Source organism: Bos mutus, chromosome 20 (assembly GCF_027580195.1).
Source record: "Bos mutus isolate GX-2022 chromosome 20, NWIPB_WYAK_1.1, whole genome shotgun sequence".
Taxonomy (NCBI): domain Eukaryota; kingdom Metazoa; phylum Chordata; class Mammalia; order Artiodactyla; family Bovidae; genus Bos; species Bos mutus.
In genome coordinates, this window is record NC_091636.1 from 46,227 (window position 1) to 73,949 (window position 27,723).

At 38.3% G+C, this 27,723-nt stretch overlaps 1 protein-coding gene across 1 annotated transcript; it reads right to left on the bottom strand.

Annotated features, from left to right (window-relative positions):
* PANK3 (pantothenate kinase 3) lies at positions 1 to 27,723 on the bottom strand. The gene is made up of 7 exons (XM_005905568.2): positions 27,366 to 27,723; positions 20,848 to 21,200; positions 16,441 to 16,694; positions 14,292 to 14,468; positions 13,217 to 13,340; positions 8,405 to 8,530; positions 1 to 7,027 (listed from the first exon to the last, which is right to left on the bottom strand). Exons 1-7 carry the CDS (start codon positions 27,391 to 27,393, stop codon positions 6,977 to 6,979), a joined length of 1,113 nt encoding a protein of 370 aa, XP_005905630.1. The 5' UTR covers positions 27,394 to 27,723; the 3' UTR covers positions 1 to 6,976.

Consider the following 27,723-nt stretch of genomic DNA (forward strand, 5'->3'; position numbering starts at 1 on the left):
AATAACTTAGAGAATTTATTTGCAAAGTAGGAAATAAAAAGCATGATTTTAACATTTATTTAGAATATGAACAAAACTAGAAAAAGTTAAACTATAGAAAAGAAGGTAGAGAGTACTTAAGTTGGCCAATTAATACAACAAGCAAAACCCAAGTTTCCTTCATGCAGATAAGACTTAAGGAAAAGAAAAAGGGAATGTTTATAGAACAGATCACAACAAATATTTTAAATTTTTACATAAACTGTACATAAATGAAAAAATAAATTAGATGATTTACAAGAAATGTTTTATAGGTTACAATAGGCTATAACTTAGTTTATTATGAATAAAATTTGTAGCACATCATACATTTTTACATCACAGGTTCAGTGTTAGAATAATTTCAACATAACAGAGGTTAGACTTGGCAAGAACAATGCAATAGACAGAATAAGGCAACTGAAATGGAAATGGCTTGTATAATTAAACATATTCTAGGTATGATTTGACTCTGTAAGTGGACAGAATTAAGACAAGTACCATTCAACTTCAGTTAAAAAGTCAAATCACTATATCATTTCACTTTAGTTCAAATAAAAAGTCAGAGCACACAATGTATTTTTAAAAAATGACAAAACATCTTAACCTGACTTACATCCATATTCCATTAATTACATTTGGGACAAGGAGACCAGAATATGATGTTAGGTCTATATAGTTATCTTTTGTTTCTAAATGTTAACTAAAAAGGGCACCTCAGAAAAAAGCAGCAGATTTCAAAATGGCTTAAAACCTGTGCTGACTACCTACTTTGCTAGGAATGAGATCCATGATTCAGATACGATGTATAGCTAAAATAATCTCAGACGATCTGCATTACTGATGTACATTCCACAAATTATACAAAACTGAAATGTTTTCTCTGAAAGCTACTGAAAACTGTAAGCACTGCAATGTATGGAAGATGTTAAGAAATAGAAAAAAAAAAAACAACAGCAAATCTTGAAACGTAGTTGCATATTTATACAATTCAAAATCTTGAATTTTAACTTTATTCACTCCTTTGAAAAATATATTCCTCATTAGTTCTTTAAACACAAAATTAACCGCAGCTACAGCAAAAAAAGACTGAAAATCTAAAAAGAGAGATAACCTCTTGACTACAGAAAGAGCCAGAATGTTAAGACTTAGGGGGTTTTCTTAAGGAAAAAAAAATTGACTTCCTCTCAAACACATCATTCAGTACCAATTGTAATACCTGAAGTCCCAAAATCAACTCACTGCTAAATTTATTAAGCTGGAAATGTCAGATACATGCCCAGTCTGATTATTCTCAGGTAATCCAAAAGATAAAGGTATTTTAGGTCTTTATCAGATTTGATGTAGATAACTATAATCCATTATATTTCAACTCACAGGTTATTAACATTGCGTTTTATAAATCCCACTATGAATTGTGTTTGACAAAAGCAATAAATAATTCTAGGAGGGGTTTATCCCACATCTGTATCCACTCAAAATGATCAAAAATCTGGTGGCTCAGATGGTAAAGAATCTGCCTACAATGCAGGAGACTTGGGTTTGATCCCTGGGTCGGGAAGATCCTCTGGAAAAGGGAATAACAGCCCACTCCAGTATGAATCCCATGGACAGAGAGGAGCCTAGTGGGCTATAGTCCAGGGGGTTGACACTAAAGAAAAGGATTACTGAAGAAAATCCCAAATGTATTTAACATTCAAACATCCATAAATTTAGTGGTATGTTTCTTTTTGTACAATGTAAAAGTTCTAATAATGCCCATATAATTTTGAAGTTATAGCACAATAAAATCCTAGATAGCTTTACAGATTAAAGCACACACACACACACATATATACACGTTTTATATATATATATATATATATATATATATAAAACCCTTGATAGTACTTTTAAGGTGTATCTATTACTTGGCCATTACAGGCAATATCAAAACTAATACCATTCTGTTAGTGAGAATCCAAAAGTTAGTATCTCTTAACAGATACAAATAAAACAAACTTTATAAAACATGATGCCACATAGCTGAACAATCTCAAATGCTGTCATCTCAAATGCTTCCATGAATGGAGCAACTAACTATCTTTCTCAGGATCCTGATGATTATCCAGTCATTCCCCAGTGTTAACAAATTAAACCTTCATTTCACAAATAAGATAACATTCAAAGACGTTACATCAGCTCCTGGTGCTATTTCTAATACAATGCCAAGTTATGATCCCACACCCACTGAAGACACGAGATAGATAACGCATTTAAACTTGTGGAAGTGGAACTCACTGAACATGTATATGTGTCTGACGTGTACCCCAATGTTCATCGCAGCACTGTTTATAATAGCCAGGGCATGGGAGCAACCTAGATGCCCATAAGCAGACAAATGGATAAGAAAGCTGTGGTACATACACACAATGGAGTATTACTCAGCCATTAAAAAGAATACATTTGAATCAGTTCTAATGAGGTGGATGAAACTGGAGCCGATTATACAGAGTGAAGTAAGCCAGAAAGAAAAACACCAATACACTATACTAACGCATATATATGGAATTTAGAAAGATGGTAATGATCACCCTGTATGTGAGACAGCAAAAGAGACACAGACGTAAAGAAGAGTCTTTTGGACTCTGTGGGATAAGGCGAGGGTGGGATGATTTGGGAGAATAGCATTTAAACATGTATATTACCATATGTGAAACAGATCGCCAGTCCAGGTTCAATGCATGAGACAGGGTGCTCAGGGCTGGTGCACTGGGATGACCCCGAGGGATGGGATGGGGAGGGAGGTGGGAGGTGGCATCAGGATGGGGGACACATGTACACCTGTGGTGGATTCAAGTCAATGTATGGCAAAAAACACCATAATATTGTAAAGTAATTAGCCTCCAATTACAATAAATTAAAACAAAATTATATGTCTGAAAAGATGGAGTGGTTTACTTTTCATGGAACCATTATTTTCAATAGGTTATTAAAATATCTTTAAAAAAATTACTCATTTTTTGAGGCCTTTGCTAATCTTTTACTAGGCTCAGTAGAAATATAAAGCAACTGTCTCAAATACTGAAAACAGGCAGTAATATAGATAAAGCACATTACTTTCTGAGATTATTATCTCATGACAGAAACACAGTTGGCTGAATTCCTTCCATATTACAATAAAACACCCTAATCAACCTTATTGGGAAAATAGGACATCAGAGACATTTCATGAAAATCATGTTAAATTAAGGTCAAAAGTATTATTACAAAAATGCAGTACATTTCTAATATTTTGCTTATACATACCACAAAACAAATAAGTTAAATACAAAATAATACATACTCATTTTTCTAGTGATTATCCTTTATCGGTTTTTACATGGCTTTTAGAAGAGAAAAACTTTCTAAACCACTCTCAAATGCAACAGACTAAAAAGCATAAAGTGCTCAACAGAAAAAAAATAAACAAGATATAAAAAACTTTGCATATAATCAGCAGAGTGGTTATAAAGGACATTTGGAAACTATTGCCTCGCTAAGCTTTCCACCCAAGAATGTAATCTTAGAAATCAAGGCAAGATGTGGTGGACTGCTCTTAGAAGGCAAGAGTACCACTGAACATAGAAGAAACCTCTTCCCTCTGAGCTACATAATTTTTCTTACAGAAATGGTCTTTTAGGAACTGGTACTTAAAGTACAACAAACACATTTGCACGCAAAGGTAAAAATATTCAGGAATCTTTATAAAGTCTAACATTTGGCAAACAATCTGAACCTCTAGAAGGACTGTCAAGACACCACATGTATCACTGGCGATGGCACTAACTTTATCTAAACTAACAGTCCACCTATTTAAACTACAGCAGCTGAGTAGGGGACACTCATGTCAAGAAACAAGGAGGTCTACAAGTACGCTGTCTTGGGAGAAGTTAGGGTGTAGAACAGAAGGCCATTAATTCTCCAAGTCGAGTTAAAAGGTAATCTTCTATGGGAAGGGATGGTGGTAGTGGTGGTGGAAGGTTCAAGACCTTGTGCTCTTCACGCAGCCCCAAAACAAGCTGGCAGTGCCCCCTGCATTTGAAAATGTTACTGCCGGGGTTTAAAAACGAAAATCAAAGACAAAGTTATAAACACGATTCTCTTTGTGTGTACGGAACTCAATGAAGAACTAAAAGGGTCTGTTTTTAGTTCTTTAGAATTGGCTTCTCAAAGTTCAGTTAGACAAGATTCAGGGGTGGCGGGGGGAGTTTAAGACACTGGAATCATCACATTTACTTCAGTGAAGGAAATACATATTTTGACAGACTGATGAGGATGGCAGGCATGTGTCTTGGGTAATTTTATTAGTATCATTAGAAGACTGATACATACTATAATGAGATGGCAGGATACAATGTAAGATAATTTTTGGAATGGTCAGAAATACAGCCTGAGTAAAATAAACTAGGCCAAACAAGGTACTTCTTTTCCCTCTTTTTGTTTTTTAAAAATTAGGTTCCCATATTCATAGTTCTAAGAGCTAGTTCCAGAAACTACACTAGTACAATAACCACTACTCAAATGTGGTTACTGAAAACTTGAAATAGGTTAAACTGAGTTGTGCTATAAGTGTGAAGTATATGCTGACTTTGAAGACTAAGTAGCAACAATCCTTTAAAAAAGTCCTAGGTAACTTTTTAAATGTATTACATGTTGAAATGGTAACATACACTGCATTAAATAAAAATATTTAATTTAAAAGAATCTCATCTGTTTCTTTTTATTTTTTAAATGTGTCTACTAGACATTGATTTCTCATATTGATTTCTATTAGCACTGTTCAAGTACTTAGGAGCTCTGCAGCATTAAGTTGACTGGGATTAGAACCAAACCTATTTACCACTGTATGCTTACAAGCATTTTCTTGGGATTGTAATAAAAAACTAGAATCTTGGCAGCCTTCATCACAACTCTATGTTCTTATTAGAAATACTTATTAGTTATTCCAGTCATTCTAGACTATACAAGAGAAAAGCCAAGTCGTTCACTTTATATGCATTTTAGAAGGCAGAGCTTCAGGTTCAAAAGACAAAAAGTATGAATCATAGTCCCAAATTAACCAAAGTATTGATCAAATTAAATTTTATATACTTTTACCATTCCGTTTCTTTTAAAGACAGCCCCAAACCTGTAACTGCTAACATACGATTTGTCACAAGTGTAAAACTTAAAGCTATCATTTTAAAGCAAAATCTTTTTGTACAGATACCCAAATCACAAAATTCTAAAATAAACAGATAGCTTTTGGCTGAAATATCTAGTCACAAAATGGAAACATTTAAGCAGAAAATGTTTAATCATTATAGATTTTCAAAATGACCACTGACTGAAATGAATTCAAAGTTCCAAACATTCTAAATTCTAAAAAATTACCTTCACATGCTTTCCCCTCTGAACATTACTCTTATTCATATGTTCATGTCTACAGAGAAAGAAAAACTGAATTTTAAGTATTTGAATGCAAAACTTGAGAAATATCTTTATCAAGCAGCTCTTGAGAGTCAACTGAAAATTGTTCTTTATGGAGCAAAACTGTACTGTAAAAACACACTGTAACATTTCTTCCTTTCTGTAAACAAGTTTTAAACTCTTCAAAGTACATCCAGATTTTCAAAATACATCCAGATTACATCCAGATGTAATTTAAGGAAGTGAATTATTTTTTCCTAATTTCCCCAAGTCTTTCAACTACCTAAAATCATCACTAACAGTCTCAGAAAACTTCGCTGAACTATTATTGGATCTCCAAAACGTTACTGCAAAAGTAAACATCTGAAAAAATTTATAGCATTATTTAAAAATGACTTCAAAATATAGAATTCCAAGGCAAATGGATATACAAATTTTGGAACTATGTTTTTATTACCAGAATATACAATGATCCTTTCATAATTCTGCAATACTGCCTCAGATTCCCAGTTTCAAAACCATTGACCTTTAGATTTCCTTAACATCCATTTAGAATAAATGATTTTGTTGCTGCTCATAAAAGAAGAAAGTCTTTAGCTTTGATGCTTCAGACGTAAGTAAACAGAAATGGCTAACTCTGGGCCTAAGATAGATGTGGTGTAGAAAGAGCACAGAACCCTACCAATACACATAAACTAACTACGCCCCATTTGAAGCATTCTGGAACCTCAACGAACAGATTTTCAAGTAAGTAATTAAGCCTCCAATTAAAAATCATTTTAAAATGTACTGATAAACATATAAATGTACTGATAATCAAAATACAAAAAATGCAGTATCGCCAATTATGTGGTGATTTCCTAGGGTTCACTCTGAAATTCCAGGTAATGTTTAATAATAGTATTTCTATTAAATTATGGCATTTGAAAGAGCTTATACTTCTGGGGGTAGATCACATAAACACACTTTTTGGGAGAAGATATGTTTGGAAAACAATAATGAATAATTAATATTTCTTTAACATTTCTAAAATCACATAAAAACGATCATTTCTAATTGCCATTTCAGTAAGATTCCACACAGGGTATGTTACTATCCATGTATTAGTAACCAAAACACACACAGAACAGATTTGTAACAAATATTCAGAATCAATTATTTTCATGAGTGAAACATTTCTGAGACTTTAAGATTCATGTTTGAACATACAGTACTGCAATGGTGGCTACATAAAATAAATAGAAAGTCTTTTTGAGAGGAAGCTCAATCATCAGAGGCTGTATTGCATTTAAGGATTTAACACTGGCTATATACAGAAAGAAAAGCAATCCAATTAGAAATATTTCATGTTACTGGAGCTCTCTTTTTAACATGGCAACATTTAGCAGCTTACCATTCTGACATTTAAAAATCAACAGGAAGAGTGCTACTCTTTTATCCTTTGGTTCCCAGTGAAAAATAACTCAGTAATAATGCCTCTGGTTTTCAGATCCTCTTGAATGACATTAGCAGAGATAAACCTGATACTTTAGCTGAAATTTGGCAGACCAAGAAGTGCACCGACTGCTCCAAAATATCCCTGTATAATTTAAAAACAATTATTCATGTAGTGCAGCTTTAAATTAGCATGTACTATTAACCGTTATTATAAACACATATTTGGTATAATCTATTTAAGAACATCAATTCAGAAAGGATGGCTTCCTCGGGGTGTGAAGAAAGGTAGTGGCTATAATGCAAGGAACAAGGGGTTTTAAGCAAAGGTGTATGTTCTGTTATCCTGAAGATTTCAAGGGCATTTATGACAGTAATCAAACATCTTAACAGCTGACAGGCAGCTGGATGGATGCTTGGGATAAAAGAACAGACAACTTATTTTTTTTAAAGCTTATTTACTGGCTGCTGCTCCACAGCCTGTGGGGTCCCAGTTCCTGCAGCAAACCCGTGCCTGTAGCAATGGAAGCTCAGAAGCCTAAGCACTGAACCACCAGGGAATTCCCTAACTTTCTAACAAATGTTTATACACTTAAAGAAAAAAAATAAAGAAAAAAAAAGAAGAAAGCTACCAATCTGTTATCAGCTACTGAAAAAAAATTTTTCTTAAAGCCTGTATTCTCAAGATATAGACCTCTGAAATATATAAACAGTGACTTCTAGTTATTAAAGCTTCCTGGACTATTATGGCAATTCTGTGCTCTCCTTGCTTTTCCTGAACAAAGTTCCTGGGGCTCTGCTTGCCAACAGCACAGGGCATGCCAGGTGGACCTGCACAGGAGTGCCCGTTCTCACGTGTACAGCAAGAGCTACGGCAACAACACATGGGAGCTCGTGAGAGCAGAACAGACACTCAGAATCTGTATTATGAAGATGATTAATAAAGTATCTAACTGATCAGAAACAAACCAATTCAAGGTACGTTTACATAATTCAAAACATTTTGTGAACTGGTATTTGGCCAGGTCAGAAAGTAACTGGGTATAGTGAAAGAAAAAAAAAAAAAATCTTAAAGAATGAACTCCAAAAATGTCAACAGTGGTTGAGGTTACCTCTGGAGGTAGGGGTGAGGTTGTGGTAGGAGGAATAAAGAGATTTTCATTACTAAATTATATATGTATTTTTACTGTTCATATTTAACATTTGTTCTCTCAGGGAGAAAAAAACAAAACAATGTAACAAATCCACTAAGTATAAAAGCAGTCCCAGAATTTAATGAGCTCACAGATCTGACACTGCTCTCTCTTGGTCAGAACTGTGACATTCTCATCCTAAAGGGAAGCCTGCAAGGTGTCAGTGACCCCCACCCCCGAACGCAACTGAAGTGCGGGAACCATACACTATTCAGGTAAATCACATTTTTATACTTTACTTTAAAAGTACCAGGCAAAGAACAATATATGAAACCTGTATACAAAAGCATGCTATTAAAATTCACAAAACTTGGTTTTTCCTATCGTACCTCATGCTCCAGAAATAACGCTTTCAGTTGACCTTTTGACCAATAGTCCAGTGCATATGCCAAAAGTTTCATTGAGAGAGTATTGACACGCAAAAAGTTTCCAACAAAGACAACTCTGTTTATTTTCTAAAAGAAAAGAAGGAAAATAACTTGAAAAAAGAATTATCAGGTAGATTTTACAATACAATACAGATGAGTATTTACATCTATTTACAAATATAAACAATTACTACCTTTTATTAGTGCCTTCTACATTCCTGCTATATGCCTTCATCATCCTGAACACTTAAAAAATTATTTCAGGACAAGTCACTACACTTGTCAAAATTCACAGAATATACACTAAGAGTGACCTCAGAAGTGAACTATGGACTCTCAGTGAGGTTCACCAACTGCAACAAACGGACCAAACTGGGCTGGACACTGAGAGCGGGGGAGGCTGTGCATCCGTGGGGTCAAGGCTGCACGCGAACTCTGGGCTTTCCACTCGGTTTTGCTGTGAACCTAAACCTGCTCTAAAAACTAAAGCCTAATCAAAACAGAAATGGTTTAGAAAGTCTCTAGCTAAATGATCTAGAGACAGACTTGTTATTGAAAATGGCTATAAATAATACATCTAGCAAAGAAAGTAATTTGGAGAAACATTACTGATGAGACAAAAGGAGACAAACCAAAGAAAGTATTTCAGAGGTGTTTTTTAAAAAAGCTGTAAACTGGTCAGCATGTTGCAGCTTATGCTCAGCAATAATATGAGAACTTTATCTTTAGCACTGGAGATAACACGGACTGGAATTCTGGCATAGCCATCCAATTCCCAGGGTTCCAGCATTCTCTGTACCCAGCCTAACCCATCAAGTCACTCTTTAATTTGGTTCCTTAGGTACCTCTAAGACTAGAAAATCACTGATGGAGAAAGCAATGTTTGAATTTGCAGAAAATCTGTATCTACTGTCACAATAATAGAGTATACATTTTTGCATACTGAATTTGTGAATAGTGAAAACTATGCCCTTGACTGGCTTCCCCAATGGCTCAGTACAGTCTCTATACAGTCAGCAAAAACAAGACCAGGAAATGACTGTGGCTCAGATCATGAACTCCTTATTGCCAAATTCAGACTTAAATTGAAGAAAGTAGGGAAAACCACTAGACCATTCAGGTATGACCTAAATCAAATCCCTTATGATTATACTGTAGAAGTGAAAAATAGATATAAGAGACTAGATCTGATAGACAGAGTGCCTGATGAACTATAGATGGAGGTTCATGACACTGTACAGGAGACAGGGATCAGATCATCCCCAAGAAAAAGAAATGCAAAAAAGCAAAATGGCTATCTGAGGAGGCCTTACAAATAGCTGTGAAAAGAAGCGAAGCTAAAAGCAAAAGACAAAAGGAAAGATATACCCATTTGAATGCAGAGTTCCAAAGAATAGCAAGGAGATAAGAAAGCCTTCCTCAGTCATCAGTGCAAAGAACTGATCAGAAGAAAACAACAGAATGGGCAAACTAGAGATCTCTTCAAAAAAATTAGAGATATCAAGGGAACATTTCATGCAAAGACGGGCTCAAGAAAGGACAGAAATGGTATGGACCTAACAGAAGCAGAAGATATTAAGAAGAGGTGGCAAGAATACACAGAACTGTACAAAAAGATCTTCATGACCCAGAAAATCACAATGGTATGATCACTCACCTAGAGCCAGACATCCTGGAATGTGAAGTCAAGTGGGCCTAATGAACCATCACTACGAACAAACCTAGTGGAGGTGATGGAATTCCAGTGGAGCTATTTCAAATCCTAAAAGATGATGCTGTGAAAGTGCTGCACTCAATATGCCAGCAAATCTAGAAAACTCAGCAGTGGCCAGAAGACTGGAAAAGGTCAGTTTTCATTCCAATCCCTAAGAAAGGCAATGCCAAAGAATGCTCAAACTACCGGACAGTAGCACTCATCTCACACGCTAGTAAAGTAATGCTCAAAATTCTCCAAGCCAGGCTTCAACAATACGTGAAGTGTGAACTTCCAGATGTTCAAGCTGGATTTAGAAAAGGCAGAGGAACCAGAGATCAAATTGCCAACATCCAATAGATCATTGAAAAAGCACGAGAGTTCCAGAAAAACATCTATTTCTGCTTTATTGACTATGCCAAAGCCTTTGACTGTGTGATCACAATCAACTGTGGAAAATTCTGAAAGAGATGGGAATATCAGACCACCTGACCTGCTTCTTGAGAAACGTATATGCAGGTCAGGAAGCAACAGTTAGAACTGGACATGGAACAACAGACTGGTTCCAAATAGGTAAAGGAGCACGTCAAGGCTGTATATTGTCACCCTGCTTATTTAACTTGTTTGCAGAGTACACCGTAAGAAATCCTGGGCTGAAGAAGCACAAGGTGGAATCAACGTGGCCGGGAGAAATATTAATAACCTCAGATATGCAGATGACACCACCCTTACGGCAGAAAGTGAAGAAGAACTAAAGAACCTCTTGATGAAAGTGAAAGAGGAGAGTGAAAATGTTGGCTTAAAGCTCAACATTCAGAAACTTAAGATCATGGCATCCAGTCGCATAACTTCATGGTGAAACAGTGGCTGACTTTATTTTTGGGGGCTCCAAAAATCACTGCAGATGGTGATTGCAGCCATGAAATTAAAAGACACTCATTCCTTGGAAGGAAAGTTATGACCAACCTAGACAGCATATTCAAAAGCAGAGACATTACTTTGCCAACAAAGCTTCGTCTAGTCAAGGCTATGGTTTTTCCAGTGGTCATGTATGAATGTGAGAGTTGTGCTATACAGAAAGCTGAGCGCCAAAGAATTGATGCTTTTAAACCGTGGTTTTGGAGAAGACTCTTGAGAGTCCCTTGAACTGCAAGGAGATCCAACCAGTCCATCCTAAAGGAGCTCAGTCCTGAGTGTTCATTGGAAGGACTGACGTCGAAGCTGAAACTCCAATACTTTGGCCACCTGATACGAAGAACTGACTCAATGGAAAAGACCCTGATGCTAGGAAAGATTGAGGGCAGGAGGAGAAGGGGACGACAGAGGATGAGATGGCTGGATGGCATCACCGACTCAATGGAGATGAGTGTGAGTAAACTCCAGGAGTCGGTGATGGACAGGGAGGTGTGGTATGCCACAGTCCACGGGGTCACAAAGAGTCGGACACGACTAAGCGACTGAACTGAACTCAGTAGTAAAGTGGTAAATGGCTCAGTGGTAAAGAATCTGCCTATAATGCAGGAGACGAGGGTTTAAGCCCTGGGTCAGAAATGGCAACCCACTCCAATATTCTTGCCTGAAAATCCCATGGACAGAGGAGCTGGTGGGCTATAGGCCATGGGGTCACAGGAGTTGGATGTAACAGAGCAACTAAACACAGTATTTCGGAACCTGTGACTTGGTGTCTTGTGGTGTATGGCTTTAATTACTGTTAATTCGTCAGTAAAAATGGACCTGTAAGAGCTAATAAAAAAGGTCCCAGATTACTGTCAGCCCCTCAAAGTGAAATATTTCCCAACTTTAGGTTAAAACACCTGCTAGTAGCTCCCTCAACTAACTTACTACACTGTTATAAAGAAACTTAAAAGACAGAATTCTGATTTTAAATTTGGAATAATTCAGAGCATTAATTCAAGCTTTTGCATAGTTGTTCTCTCTCTTGGAGCCTCCCTATCCCCAAAGATCTGCACCCATGATTCTCTCACCTTATTCAAATCTTTGCCTAAGAGTCACATTTTCAACAAAGGCTTCCTTTAACTACCTAATTACTTAATTTGTCCTCTGCCAATCTTTGGTCTACTCACAATTCTGTTTAATTTGTTTAATTTTCTCTCTCTTTTTTTTTTTTTTTTGCTGCACCTGGCATATAGGATCTTAGTTCCCTGACCAGGGATTGAACCCACACTCCCTGCAATGGAAGCTCAGAGTCTTAACTACCTGACCCGCCAGGAAAGTCTGTAATTTTCCCTTTTTAAAAAATAGCATTTCCTACCTAATACTAAACAATTTACTTATTTACTGTATCACTAGAACAGCTGTAAGCTTCACAAAGTCAGGGATTTTTGTTTTCTTCACTAATTTACCTCAAGTGCCCAGAATAATACCTGGCAAATGATACTCTGCAAATATTTATTCAATGAATAAACGAAAGAGTGAACAAATGAAGAAGTCCTTCATAAAGTACAATTTCCAACTATATTTACAACAACTAAATGGGCACATACACCTACTACATGAAGGCAGAACTGTATGATCTTCTTTAACAAACATAACCAATTATGAGGTAAACCCAGCAGTACATGCTTTCTGTGCGTGTCCACCACTCAAATGTCATGTGCAGAGCAGCCTCAGCGCCTTCATAGCCCTGTACAATGCTGCTTGATCCATATGCAACAAGGCAGCACTGTAAAGAAGCCGAGGGCAGCAAGGAACCTCCAAGTTCTCATCAAGTGCAACATTAACAGGAAGAAAAAACACAAAGCACCCACACTTTCAGGATTTAGTTGTCTCAAAATGTTTTACTGTTTAGGGGGAATCTCTCTTTTACGATTTCAAGATATTTAGGCCATACATTTCCGAAAAGGTTGCTGGATAAATGTAAATATCTCTTTGTCCTAATTTCCGATTTGAATGATCTGCTCCTTTAAATGAAGTATCACAGTTGGGCAGGTAACATATATATTAGTGTACCTTGGGATTTAATGGATTAAGAGATCTAAATCCTAGAGGCCTCCTTAAGAATCCTGCTACATGTACAGAAAACTCCAACTCACATTTTTCATGTAATTAAAAAAACTTACCTCATTAACAGCACACATTCGTGCTATAGAACCAATGTTATTGGTGATAGTAACTAAAGTAGCTCTTGCTAGATCTTCTTTACTAACAGATTCTCGCTTCTCCTTATAAATCATATTCCCAAAACTGCAGAGAAATGAAAAACAAAATCAAATCTGCTGATTAACAAGCAACAGCTCATACATTTTGGAACTATAGCCTACAGATAAATCTACACATGTGCAAAATAAGGTATACATGTACAAAGTTACTTAATGACCCAAGGACCTGCACATAGCAGACACTGGGAACAACCCAAACATACATCAAACTGATCGTCACACAATGAAACACCATGAAGCTATTCATGAAAGAGAGAGAAGAAGGAGGGGACGCAGAAAAGGGAGGACAAAGAGGAAGACGGAGGCGGAAAAAGAGAGAGAGAGGTAAGGGAGCAGGCAAACAGACTAGGAAATACTGCTGTTCCAGACGACACAACCACCCCTCTTATCCATGAAGGACTGGCTCCAGGACCCTCCTTGGACACCAACATCAATAGATGCTCAGGTCCCTTGTACAAAATGATGTAGTATTTCCATATAACCTATATATATATATATATATACATCATCTCCATATTACTTAATACAATATAAGCACTATGTAAATAGCTGCCCAGGCACAGCAGATTCAAATTTTGCTTTTGCAACTTTCGGGACATATTTTTAATCTGAGGATGGCTGATTGTGTAGGTGCAGGACCATGGTAAGGGGAGCGAACTGTATACTGTATGCTATAAAATGCTATATAATGGCATTTTAACGTTATCTTCTAAAAGTTACCTTTTAGAAGAGGAGGATAAGGATATGTATTTGTATTCGCATAGAGAAACACTAGACGGATACTCAAGAACGAATAGAAGTTTCCTACAGCGCACTGAGGGGAGACTTCGTAATGTAAATTTAATTTTGAAATCACACAGATATTCAAAACTTATAAATGAACTGGGTAAAAGGAAGCCCCCTTACAACTTCCTGATACACTGCTTTCTAAAACCTAAGTAAGCAAGCTTAATTACAGTGTAAATGTTAAATTTACCTAGATGCCACGGCCCAGCCAGGCAGACCAAATCTTTCATAATCTCCCCCGTAAATATCACGGACGAGTTTGTCAGCTTGCGTGCTGTCACCTTTCGATGCCATTTCAAGAGCCTCTTCAAAACTTTCACAGCCAGTCAACAAGCTACATAAACCCAGAAAGGTACCCCCTCCAAGGCTAAAGAAAACAAACAAAATGTGGTAAGTTGCATTTACACACTGCATTCTTTCTCCAATGTAAAAGGATAGAGCACTCACTTATTCAGTTAAACACATGAATAGAAAACATTTACTAAACCTAAGAAAAATGCAAAGCAAAACCAAACTTATCAGATCAAAGAATAAACCAAAGGAAAAAAATCCTGTTGTGGAAACGACATGACATGGGAGACCTTCTGTGTCTCTGTCTTCACCTGGTACTGCACACTGTAACTGCTGAAAACGCACGTCATTGTGTGCGTGAAAAACGAGTGTTTAAAAAAAAGTTAGCACCACACAAATTAAAAGGAAAATTGTAACTCTAAGTCAACACATAAACATTTACATGACTCTGAAATGAATACAGTGAGATCATTTACAGACAGAAATTAACTTGGTTCTAATACTCTTTGAATATGCTCATAAAATGAAATCATGTTTCTCTAATCCTTAAAATCAAAACCTTTGCTCCTTTAATCTCACCTGAATTTCTAACAGATTCTACTCCTGAATCACTGTTGGAATCTAGTTAACAGACTGAATTTCTATCTTTTTGAATTGACTTAAGTAGGTAATACTTCCCTGTAATTCTCTGGCATAGAGTTACAATGGAGGTGGATTTTCAGTCACCATAGAAATAGAATACTAATTAAATTTAAGTACCATTCAAATAGGCGTACTATATTGAAATTAAAAGTTTTTCTGGGGACTTCCCTGGCAGTCAAGTGGTTAAGACTCTGTGCTGCCAAAGCAGGGGCCGTGGGTTTGTTCCCTGGTCTAGGAGCTAAGATTTCACGTTACACCAAGAGGCCAAAAAATAAAGTGTTTTCCACTCCCACACCCTCGCTGCCACAAAACAACCTAATTTAAGAATCCTAAAATCTATCTTCGTCAAGTTTCCTTAAAAGTTGATGAAGTACATATTAGAATCATAAGGTAAATTTAAAAATCTCATTTCACATCTATATTTCAGGTATTATAGAAAAAAAGAAAGTTGCTCAGTCATGTCTGACTCTGTGACCCTGTGGACTGTACCCTACCAGGCTCCTCTGTCCATGGAATTCTCCAGCAAAGAATACTGAAGTGGGTAGCCATTCCCTTCTCCAGGGGATTTTTCCCAACCCAGGGATTGAACTGGTTCTTCTAAATTGCATTGCAGGCGGATTCTTTACTATCTGAGCCACCAGGTAAGAACTCATGTTAAATTCATCCTATTGAATTAATTACAAGGTTGCTAAATACTTCAACTTAAAAAAAAAAAACACTATTATTTTCAGCTACACTGGGTCTGTGTTGCTGCATGGGCAACACCACAGAGGGGATGGCGGGGTCCACTCTCTAGTTGTGGCACACAGGCTGTTCACAGTGCTGGCTTCTCCTGATGCGGGGCACCGGCTCTAGTGCGCAGGCTTCGGTAACTGTGGCTCCCAAGCTCTAGAGCACAGGTTCAATAATGTGGTGCATGGGCTTAGTTGCTCAGCAGTATGTGGGATTTTCCCAGATCAGGGATCAAACCCACGTTTCCTGCATTGGCAGGTGGATTCTTTACCACAGAGCCATCAGGGAAACCCCAAATACTCTGCACTTTATTATGAATCAAATAGCAGGTGGTAAGCTTTAGGCTTAAATATATCTATATAAAAATGAGAAAAATGTTTTGGAAAATAGAAGTATTATTGGAATCATTCCAGATAAAAATTCATGCTTCATTATGGAAATTTTAATGACAACTGACACTAACCAATACAAACATTTCATGATTTTAGTTTGAGTCTACACACATGCCTTATAAAACAGTACTATCTGCAACACTACAACTTTTACTCTACATTTCTAGCTATTGCATAATACACTTTTTCTGATGAAGCTACCATATAGATAGATAGATAAATTTCACAATTTCTAAGAATAAAACAATATGAATGCTGCTCTAAGAACAAAAATGCTACCACCTTGTTCCGGTTACTCGTTTATAGTTGTCTTTGGAATGGACTGCTAAAATACTGACTCCCGAACCAATGTTCACTACCAGGAGCGGATAGGGATCGTCCAGGTTAAAAGGCATCTTTTGGCACCTCTCAGGTTCTGAGGCATTAGCAAAATAATAGCACTCTGCTTGTCCATTGAAACTGACAGAGTCTATGTACAGCAAGCCCTTCACAAGGCAGTCAAGTTCATCCAGTTTGTGCAGGTGGAGGTTTCCAATCTGTAAACAAACCCCAAAACAAGTTTTATAAAGTGAACAAAGAACAGCACTCAAAATACTTAAGTATATAATTTTCATGTACTTCACAGAACTTCAAAACCAGCTACAACCCCTGCATTTTTACTTGCTTTCTTTTGTAAGAGATTTTGAAGCCCCAAAATCTCTTAGGGGCTTCATTTAGTCCAGTGGTTCTCAGGAGTGGTAGTATTACTTCTAGAGGCATTCTGAAAACCTGTCGGGACATGTTAGTTTTCATCAAGATGGGGAGGAGGGAAGAATCAAACTAACATTTAGTGGGCAGGGACTTGGGTGGGGTACCAGATATCTGGAGTGGGCGGGCAGTTGTGCAAAACAAAGAATTAACCCTTTTTCTGCATTATCTTTGAACATTCTGACAGATATTTTTGTTCAGACAGTAGTAGGAAAATGTTTTTAATAACCTGAGCCTATGTAAACAAGTGTTTTATCTATCTATGTGTATAAGTACAAGGTATTTTTTACACGGTTTTAAATACATCCTAAATTTACAAGGAATGCAACCGTCATATAAACTAAGAAGTGTTGCACTTTTGTTTGGAACTTTATCTTGTGATATATCACAATAGCAACACCACTTACATATTTGATTCTCCAATAAAATTTACTGTATCGATCTAGCATGTGTGGCTTTAGAAATTAAGATCTATGTACACACATAAGTGGGTGCTCAGGTGCTCAGTCCTATCCGACTCTTTGTGATGCCACAGACTACAACCCGCCAGGCTCCTCTATCCAGGGAATTTTCCAGGTGAGAATACTGGAGTGGGTGGCCATTACCTTCTCCAAGAGATCTTCCCGAACCAGGGATCAAACCTGTGTCTTCTGCGTCTCCTGCACTGGCAGGATTCTTTACCACTGAGCCACCTGGAAAGCCCTAATCTATGTCCATACAAGCATCTAAATCTAACTACTTCATTATGCCCTCCCGTGTGACCCTACCAGAGAATCTACCTACTTCTACTTACCGATATACAAAATTAATCAGTTATACCTTAATTTCCTATGTTTATATTATAGTTTCAGTACTAATGTGAAATTATTAAATTCATTTTTGGTTAGTAAAGAGTAGATTATATTTGCTATAAAAGATCTGAGCTTTGATAATGCTTTCCCATTCTCTAAGGACTTATGAGGTATCACTCCTGAGGATACTTATCAGGTATCCTCCTTGAGTTCCCATGGCATCTCTTTTCATAGCAATAGTATTAATCATAATGCACTGTACTTCTATTTGTAATTCACTTAACCATGTGGTCTAGGAAACTGTACTCTTTGACAGCCTAGTCTGTGTCTTATTCCTAGCTGAGTTCTCAGTGTCTAGCACAATAACCTAATAAATACTACATGCTCAAATATTAACTTAATAAATGACTGAACACCAACAAAAACAAATATTATAAAACCTCATCACTAGAAAATACTTATATTTCTTTTAAGAAAAATTAGAACTCTCCAATTTGAATACCAGTATTTCCAATGGCTTGACAAGAGGTGGCTTCAAGGACACTCCTTTTGGCAAGAACACTGGCAACCATTAAGTATCACACATCCAAACAAACTGGTTTCAAATTCATGTAATTTATGGTCAGATTACTCAATAAACTGAATACAAATCAGTACTACTCATCATTTTTTTTTACTAAAAAAAAAAATTTTTAGTAAAAATTTATAGACTTTTAAGCTACCCCAAATTACAAGGTATTCACTTCTGTGAGCCATATAAGTGATCATTTATGCTCTATTAATAGATTTTTCTTACATGACTTTGAGAAATTCACAGGCATATTTAAATGGTCCTCTTTCACTTTTCACTTTCATGCATTGGAGAAGGAAATGGCAACCTACTCCAGTGTTCTTGACTGGAGAATCCCAGGGACAGGGGAACCTGGTGGGCTGCTGTCTATGAGGTCGCACAGTCGGACACGACTGAAGCGACTTAGCAGCAGCAGCAGTGTGCATATTTTCAAGAAAAACAAATTTCAGTAAATCTAAGTATCAACTTGTTAATCTTTGTTCTAATGGGAAGGACTGGAATCTTGGCAAACCCCTACCAGCACAGAAATCAATACTTGCATAATCCTCTTGCCACATCCAAATGACCCCCTCCCCCCACTTCAAGATTCAAATTTGGTGGGGTTGATGATATAAAACCCAAGAAAAAAAGGGGTAACAGGAACTTCATTCAGGTGTCTATTAATCAAAACATACAGACTTTAGCTGGAGTCTGGGAAGATGGGTGTCCTTAGGAGAGATGACTAGATCAATACTCAAAAAACCAGGCAAACACAGAATAACAATATGCAAATATTTCAAGCCCCATTTATATCTGGCTTTGCACACTACCAAATTCACTGGAGTCTATGTCTACTGTAACTTTGTAGCAGTTCCTAAACTTACCAGATTTTACCAAATATTATGTATAACAGGCCCAACTCTGGCCAATTTTTACTCACTGTATAAAGGTTTTTAAATGGTCCAATCAAAAGTTAAGTCACGTAGATGAATGGATAAATTAAGTTGTACATATTTACAATGGAATATTACTCAGCCACAAGAAGGAAAGAATTTGATCAGTGGAGCAAGCACAAGCTGGAATCAAGATTGCCAGGAGAAATATCAATAACCTCAGATATGCAGATGATACTACCCATATGGCAGAAAGTGAAGAGGAACTAAAGAGCCTCTTGATGAAAGTAAAGAGTAGAATGAAAAAGTTGGCTTAAAGCTCAACATTCAGAAAACTAAGATCACGGCATCTGGTCCCATCACTTCATGGGAAACAGATGGGGAAACAGCAGCTAACTTTATTTTTCTGGGCTCCAAAATCACTGCAGATGGTGATTGCAGCCATGTCCTTGGAAGGAAAGTTATGACCAACCTAAACAGCATATTGAAAAGCACTTTGTCAACAAAGGTCCGCCTAGTCAAGGCTATGGTTTTTCCAGTGGTCATGTATGGATGTGAGCGCTGGACAAAAAGAAAGCTGAGCACCAAAGAATTGATGCTTTTGAACCGTGGTGTTGGAGAAGACTCTTGAGAGTCCCTTGGACTGTAAGGAGATCCAATCAGTCCATTCTAAAGGAGATCAGTCCTGGGTGTTTATTGGAAGGACGGATGTTGAAGCTGAAACTCTAATACTTTGGCCACTTGATGTGAAGAGCTGACTCATTGGAAAAGACCCTGATGCTGGGAAAGATTTAGGGCAGGAGGAGAAGGGGATGACAGAGGGTGAGATGGTTGGATGGCATCACCAACTCAATGGACACGGAAGTTGGTGATGGACAGGGAAGCCTGGCGTGCTGCAGTTCATGGGGTCGCAAAGAGTCGGAAACGACTGAGTGACTGAACTGAACTGAGTGAGGCAGATGAACCTAGAGCCTGTTTTACAGAGTGAACTAAGTCAAAAAGAGAAAGACAAATATCATGTATTAACACATATATATGGAATCGAGAAAAATGGTACTGATGTATCTGTTTGCAGGGTAGCAATACAGACACAGATAGAGCAGACTTGTGCACACAGCTGGGGAAGGAGAGGGTGGGAAGAACTGAGAGAGCTCCAATGAAACACGTGCACTGTGTGTGTGTTGTCGCCTCTGACTCTGCAGCTCTATGGACCATAGCCTGCCAGGCTTCTGTCCCCGGGATTTTCCAGGCAAGAATACTGGAGTGGGTTGCCATTTCCTACTCCAGGGGATCTTCCCAACCCAGGGACTGAACCCATATCTCTTGCATCACTTCCACTGGCAGGCGGATTCTTTACCTTGCCAATGTAAAATAGATAGACAGCGGGAATTTGCTGTACAACACGAGGAGCTCAACCTGGTGCTCTGTGACAACCTAGGGGTGGGAGGGAGGCTCAAGAGGGAGTGGACATATGTACACCTATGGGGAATCAATGCTGATGTATGGCAGAAAACAACACAACACTGTAAAGCAAATATCCTAATAAAAATTAAAAAAAAAAAAAAAGGGGGGCAAGTCAATAATATATACTTCCTCTGTATCAGCACAGAGAACCAGTCCAAGGAACATACCAGACAGAAACCAGGCCCCATATTTTAAAAATTGAAGAGAACGGGTATCAATTTTTGCCTCTGAGTGAAATACCTACTGTGCGAAAATCTTTTTCAAACTTGTAAGCACCACCTCCTGTAGCACATAGCACCGTGTGTAATGTTGAGAAGTTTTTATCTCTTCCCATTTGGATAAAAGTAGGCAGGTCCTGGGTTGGAAATCTGATAAAGTGCAAGTTCCCTCTCCGGCCAAAAAGTGTTAAATCTTTCAGTTCAAGGTGTACATCCCGAATACCAGTGGATCCATATGCTACATTAGAAGTCAAATATTTCCGGATACTTTTTAAGCTCTCAACTTCTTCTTGTTCTTCCTCTGCTGTGATATCAATAGGTTCAAAATATGATAGCTTTACCAGAGTTCCCCCGATGTCCATGCCAAACCACGGGAAAGCTGTGGATAAAAAATTAAAATATATATCTTGATTTTGGAAATACAAATGAGGAACTAGTTAATTAACCACAAACTTTATTTACTGTGAACCATGCACTCAGTCAACTTATGAGGTAAGACACATCTTCCATGTGCAACTCACCCTTTTCCCTTCAAAGTGTTACTCTGTGCATTTTCTAAAAACCCTGAAACCTAGGATTCCTGGATCCCAAGGACCTTTTAATTCTTGCTCTGTGACAATCTAGAGGGGTGGGAGGGAGGCTCAAGAGGGAGTGGACATATGTATATCTATGGATAATCCATGCTGATGTATGGCAGAAACCATACATCACACACCTGTCACAAGTAGGCATTTCTTTTCATTTACTATATACTTATCATGTGCTCCAGGAGATTAAGACAAAAAATAGGACCAATTTTGTCTTAATAGTAGTATGTCATCACCTTTTGAAAATGTTTCTAAAAAGATTTTAATGTAATAAAATTGGTCTAGAATCATGTCAAGTAACCCAAGAGAAAAGAACCTCCTTATAAGAAACTTTTTCCTTTGCCCATTAAACTTACTAGGCTTCTTTAAGGGCCTCTGGTTAATAAAAATTAGCTGTTGATAACGTTGAAGGTAAACCTACCTGGAGATAGGCACACTCGGGTAGGGAGCATCATCTGGATTTGGGACTTGGTACTCTTACTAACTGGGCTGTTTGACACTGGAGAAACCACTAACCTGTCAAAACCTTAGTTTCCTTAAGGTCTCTTTCTCTTCTCTGGGATCTTAATCATCATGACAGTGAACGAAAACTAATTTCATAGTTAAGATACATAGATTACAAAATGCCTAACAGCAGGTATTTAACAGTTCATTACGCATAAGTTGTCAAGGGTAAGTAGTTCCCTCTAAAATTCCACTCTGTTTCTTCAGCATTTATATTTACTTGGTATGAGTGTACCGTTAGAAACTGGGAACATCAACTCAATGAGAAAGGATTCTGTACATTTCTCTGTTCAGGCACTATGCTCTTGTCACCTATAGATTTGTATAAACAACTAAGATGCTGAAGAAACTAAATTTTCTCTGTTTTGTCAGGTGGCTAGCAATGGAGGCCATCTTAAATAAGTAAAAAAAATAGAGTCAGCTCTTAAAGGAGGGGTAACTGGAGACGCTATAATGCAGAACATGATGTTTTAGTAACCATAACATACAAACTAGAACATGATAGCTCCCTGCTTTCTTGCAGAGATCCCTTCAGTTCAGCAGAGTTCTAGAATTTATTTCCTTATGCCAGAGAATCAATCACCATTCAAAAAGTATGGAAGAGGCCATCAGAATACAGAAAATACATGTTCTTAATTATGATCCACTCCTTTCATTCTAGCAAGTGATCTAACTGCCATTGCCATTAAAGCAAATATTTAAGCTGGTTACTTTGTCATTAACCAAAGGGAGAGGGAGAATGGCCACGAAATTAAAGTTTATTTACTTACAATAAAACTACAAAGTTAAGTACAACCACAGGCCTACTGATAGCTCCAAGAGGTAAGAAAAATATCACTTTCTAAAGAAATCAGGCAAATCTATCAATAGCTTTGTTGCTTCTAGCCTAGGGACAGGTTAAAAGTAGGTTACAGTACAAAAGCATCCTACTTCCTACGTATAGCCTAAGCATTTCTCATTCTTTTGGGAATAAAACTCTCCACTGTCAAGGTGGGGGGAAAAAAAAAGAACCAAAATACACATCTAATGAACAAAATACACAATCTATAAATATAAATAACTCCTCTGATGATGGCAAATAAACATTACCTTCTCCAGTCTTTTGAGCATTTCCTAGAATCTCTCAAGATCTGTTTATGTGACCCTCCAAAAAACAGGAGCTTCTACTCTATTTCTGACCTAAGCCCAAGAGAACTGCTCTATCAGTCCCCCATAAGTAACAAAAATATCCAGAACCACCTTAAGCAGAGTGCTACCTACCAGGCAGATTATGTATGCAAAAGAAGAAAACTGAATGTGTTTTCAGATAATTAAACAGAAGATATTCTAGCCACAAGGGCAGACTGTTCATTTCCAAACAAGCTGTGCAGGAGTTTCCTAGTGGCCTACTGGTTAGGATCCCCAGCTTTCACTGCCATGGTCAGGGTTCAATTCCTGGTTGGGGAACCAAGCAAAGCAAAAAGCTGCTTGGTGTGGCCAAAACTAACTAACTAAATAAAAGTTTGGTCTTTCCTTAAGTGTTGGTAAGGGTAGGGGAGAAGCATTAAAAAGCTATTTAATTGAGACTGGCCCCATGTAGATTTTTGCCCAAAGGGATACTATGCCAAACTAGATTTAATTGTTCTTTAGCAGAAAGAGAAGGCAAAAGCTGAAAATGTTCAAAACATTAGTGGATTATTTTAAGGAACAAAATTCTAAACTGGACACGTGCACTAGTAAATTCCAGATATGGCTCAAGTTCTTGAATAAAAGGCATTTCACTCTTCCCAAGAATCATTCCAAATAAAAGTGCTGTTTTCAGACAGACTAAGAAAATAAACCATTTTCACACCTTCAGTATTATAATTCCTCAGACAAGCTTCAGAAGATATCCCCCATTTTGATAAATTAGTTACATCTCAGGGGATATCAGAAACTATCACCTTCAACTGCACCTTACCATCCCTTTGAAGTGATTCTTCCTAAGTAGTGACTCAGTTTATAAACAGGCCAAATTACACAGAAGCAAACAGCACACATATGCTACATACTCCTCTCTGGTCTTGACAGAACCTTCAGGTATCTGACTGCTTGGATCAGCAAAGCACGCATACAAGCCTATACCGCACCACATTATAATATGCATATAAACGGGGCGGGGGCGGGGGGATGTACTGTCCGGGGTCTTCACAGCGGGGTGTGGGATTAGTTGTCCTGCAGCAGGTGGGCTCTTAAGTTCCCCAACCAGGGACAGAACATGGGCCCACAGCAGTGAAAGCCCGGAATCTTAACCACTGGACAGCCAGGGAATTCCTTTATATATAAAACTTTTATTATCACCTTGTTAATCATGTTGCATGCCATACAGGTAACCAAAACAAAGGCTGACCCTTAACTTAGAAAGTCACATGAGCTGAGATACAGAGGACCACCACTGTTGAGACCTTTATTACCTATTATTTAAGTAGAGTGAAGAACACAAGTAAAGGTAAAGCAAATATTGCCATCGTTTTGGTTTTAGCAAAAAACTTGCATTAATGTTTCACTTCATCCTTCCCCTGGAGTTAAATACACAATTTCAAATGCTCACCCTTTAGTTATACAATCTAGAGGATGAATTCCTTTTCTTCTTTTCTGCTTAAATACATGCATGTGGTTTATAAGCTGGTATATTATTAGTGATGCATCAAAAAACCCAATGTTTTCTAACACTTATCTGTTAAGGAAGTGTGCCACACCAAAGTCACTTGCTTACCTAGTATGAGACACACTCTGTGAGTTATTAGTGCCCCTCTAAGGAGTAAACAACGCAACGCATGGACACATGCCTTACATACCAGGTGCTCACTAAAGTTATAATCAAAGAAAGAAGCCCTACACAAGAACTCAAAACAAAACAAAATAAATATTTCTTTAGCTAACCCGAGTGGTTTGAAACATTAGAAATACTGTCCAGGGATTTCCCTGGCAGTCCAGTGCTTAAGACTCAAAGCTCCCAATGCAGGAGGCAAGGGTTCCATCTCTGGTCTGGGAACTAAGATTCCACATGCTGCGCAGCTCGGGCCAAAAAACAAAGAAAAGAAATAATACTTTCCAGATATATATATATATATATATATATGTATGTATGTATGTATGTATGTATGTATGTTTATTTATCCACAACAGTTCATAGTTGAAATACTTTCTTTACCACGGCACAAAAACAAGACGTTCTTTATATTTATTGTAAAGAACTGAGTAGACCTAAAGTCATCTTCTGCATATTAGAAACTGGCAATGTTATTTCAGGCTTCTAAATCATATTAACTGACTTTTTCAGCATAATTAATGGTCTCACAACGTACCACAATGTAGTAATAAGTAAATTACTTCTAAAAAACTAGGTGATCTTATGGTTGCCAGGGAAGGGGGAGAGGGATTCCTAGGGAGTTTGGGATGGACACATACACATTGCTGTATTTAAAATGGATAACCAACAAGGATCTACTGTATAGGGCATGGAATTCTGCTCAACGTTATGCAGCAGCCTAGATGGGAGGTGGGTTTGGGGGAGAATGGCCGAGCTGCTCTGCTGTGCACCAGAAACTACCACAACTTTGTCAGAGGGTTATACCCCACTACAAAAAGTTAAAAGATAAAAAAATAAACATATAAAAATAGGTTATTAGTCCTCAAACCTGTTTATTTTATAAACTCTAAATTATCATCTTTGCTAAATATGAAACACCTTTGACAGAGATGGTATCCACACCTGATTACAAGTTTGCCCAATCTAAGTAATCAAACTGTTGTGGCAAAAATAAAATACCACGGGGTCAGAATATATGCTTGTCAAGGTTAAACTCACTTTCCTAAATGGAAATTCTAAAACAGGCTGAGAAAACGTATGTGTTGAAGGAAGATGTCCAACTGTTCTACTTTACAGCATCTGTTTAAGATTCATTTGATTTAGCAAATGTTAAATTAGAAGTGTTTCTATATTACTGTCATTAAAGCCTTCACATCACTATTGTATACACTGATAAAGGAGAACTCTTTATCTACCATTCTTTTAAAAAAAATCATTGTTTAAAAAATGTTTTAGGGGACTTCGCTGGTGGCTCAGTGGTTAAGACTCTGCACCCACAATGCAGCAGGCCAGGGTCCAACCAGTGGTTGGGAAACTTGAGACCCAGCTGCAATGATGACCCAGAGCAGCCAAATAAACATTAAAAAAAAAAACAACAAACAAACGTGTTTTAGTTGGCAGATAAAACCACCAGATCAGAAAGGTTTGTGCTTCCTTAAGTATTCAGACTATGCCCTACAGGTGCAAAACAAAAAACAAAAAAACGAAGGACTTTGAGTCAGGAGCCCGAGGGCATCGAACCTTATTTAGCATAGAGTAGGTCGGTGCAGCCTCGGAAAAGTTACTCTGGTGCCCAGTAAGTTCAATTTCCTCAGCATTAAATTAAAACTAAATTATCTCACATTTAAATGACAATAAGCAGATTTCAGAGAGCTTTGGTATGTTGACTCTCCACGGAGGTTTTCAAAAAACCGGAGGGGCGGTAAAAGGCAAGATAGCGCTCCGTTTTTACAGCAAGAGATTTCCTAGAACTGTTAGGAGAATCAAATGACACTGTAAAGTGGCAAAATACCAATACATTTCTAAGACAGAAGCATGCATCCCGTATTCCTAGTGGCCCTGAAGAATGGATTTCAAGTATGACAATGGCTGAGTGATTAAATAAGGCATTTATAGAAGTTTTAAATAGTCTAAAAATAAAAGGAAGCAAATAAAAGCGACCTACTCTCTTTAAATATAGGGGAAAAAATTTTACGTACATGCTCTATAGTCTTAAAAAAATCTCTATATGAGTAGTCACCAAAACATTCTTAGAGGTCTGCTCTGAGTGGCGGGAATACCGGTAGTTTTGCTCTTTTAACAACGAAGAACTATTTGTCATTCTAAATAAAAACACACTATGGTAATCACCCACCGGCAGGTTACACGCACGTGTGTTTAAAAGCTCTAATTGTAACAACAGTGACAACTCCCGGGAACCGTGGATTTCAAGGACACAAGCAAAAAACTCAGAGATTGAAAAAAAAAAAAAGTTATGAATGTCCCCGCGCAATTTGACAGCCGTGACCACCAGTTTGCAGCTTTACTTCAGAGGAAACTGGGAACGCGGACTGGTAGCTCTAATCTTGCCTGCCAAACCCCGAAACAAAAATTCCCGCTTGCACCTCCCAGATCTCAGGGAGGAAGTGCGAGAAAAGGCCAGGGGGGGCGGCAAGTGCTCGCCAGCCGAGCTTAGGGGGATGGGAAGAGAGCCTGGAACCTGGTGCTGAAAACGTCCCTCCGCCCCCATCCCGCGCGGTGCCGGCGGGAGCAACCGGTTTCGAAGCAGGCCGCCCGGCCAAGGGCTTTCGAGACGCGGCCTGACGTGCTCTCCCAACCCGACGAACCCAAACCCCCATCTTACAGGGTTTCTTGGCATCCTTGATCTTCATGGCGTCTGCCTGAGGGGCGAGGGGTAGCCTCTAGTCCGGCGCGCGGAGGGCAGTAGCTACGACTCCAGAGGTGGCTCTGGGCCGCGCGGGGAGGCCGGGCCAGTTCCTCCCCTCGGGCCGGGCTGGGCGGGCCAAGGGCGGGGCGGCGGCGCCTAAAGCTAGGCCCGGCCCAAGGGGCGGCCCCCCACCCCCTCGAGGGGCGGCCGGGACCGAGCAAGTAGGAGCAGGCCGCCGGCCTCGCCGATCCGGGGCCCCCGCCGCCGCTCCAAACAAAAGGCCCCGGTCCCCTGAGCCGCCGCCGCCGCACGGAGAACCAGCCCGCCCAGGCCC

What these genes read in the sequence shown, in the direction of transcription:
- PANK3 (XM_005905568.2), bottom strand. Translation starts at nt 27,393, where the DNA reads ATGAAGATCAAGGATGCCAAGAAACCCT. An exon ending in GGCTGGGCCGTGGCATCTAG is followed by an intron (nt 13,341 to 14,291) that starts GTAAATTTAACA and finishes ATTTCTCTGCAG; the next exon opens with TTTTGGGAATATGATTTATA. An exon ending in CGTTATTTCTGGAGCATGAG is followed by an intron (nt 7,028 to 8,404) that starts GTACGATAGGAA and finishes TAAATTATACAG; the next exon opens with GGATATTTTGGAGCAGTCGG.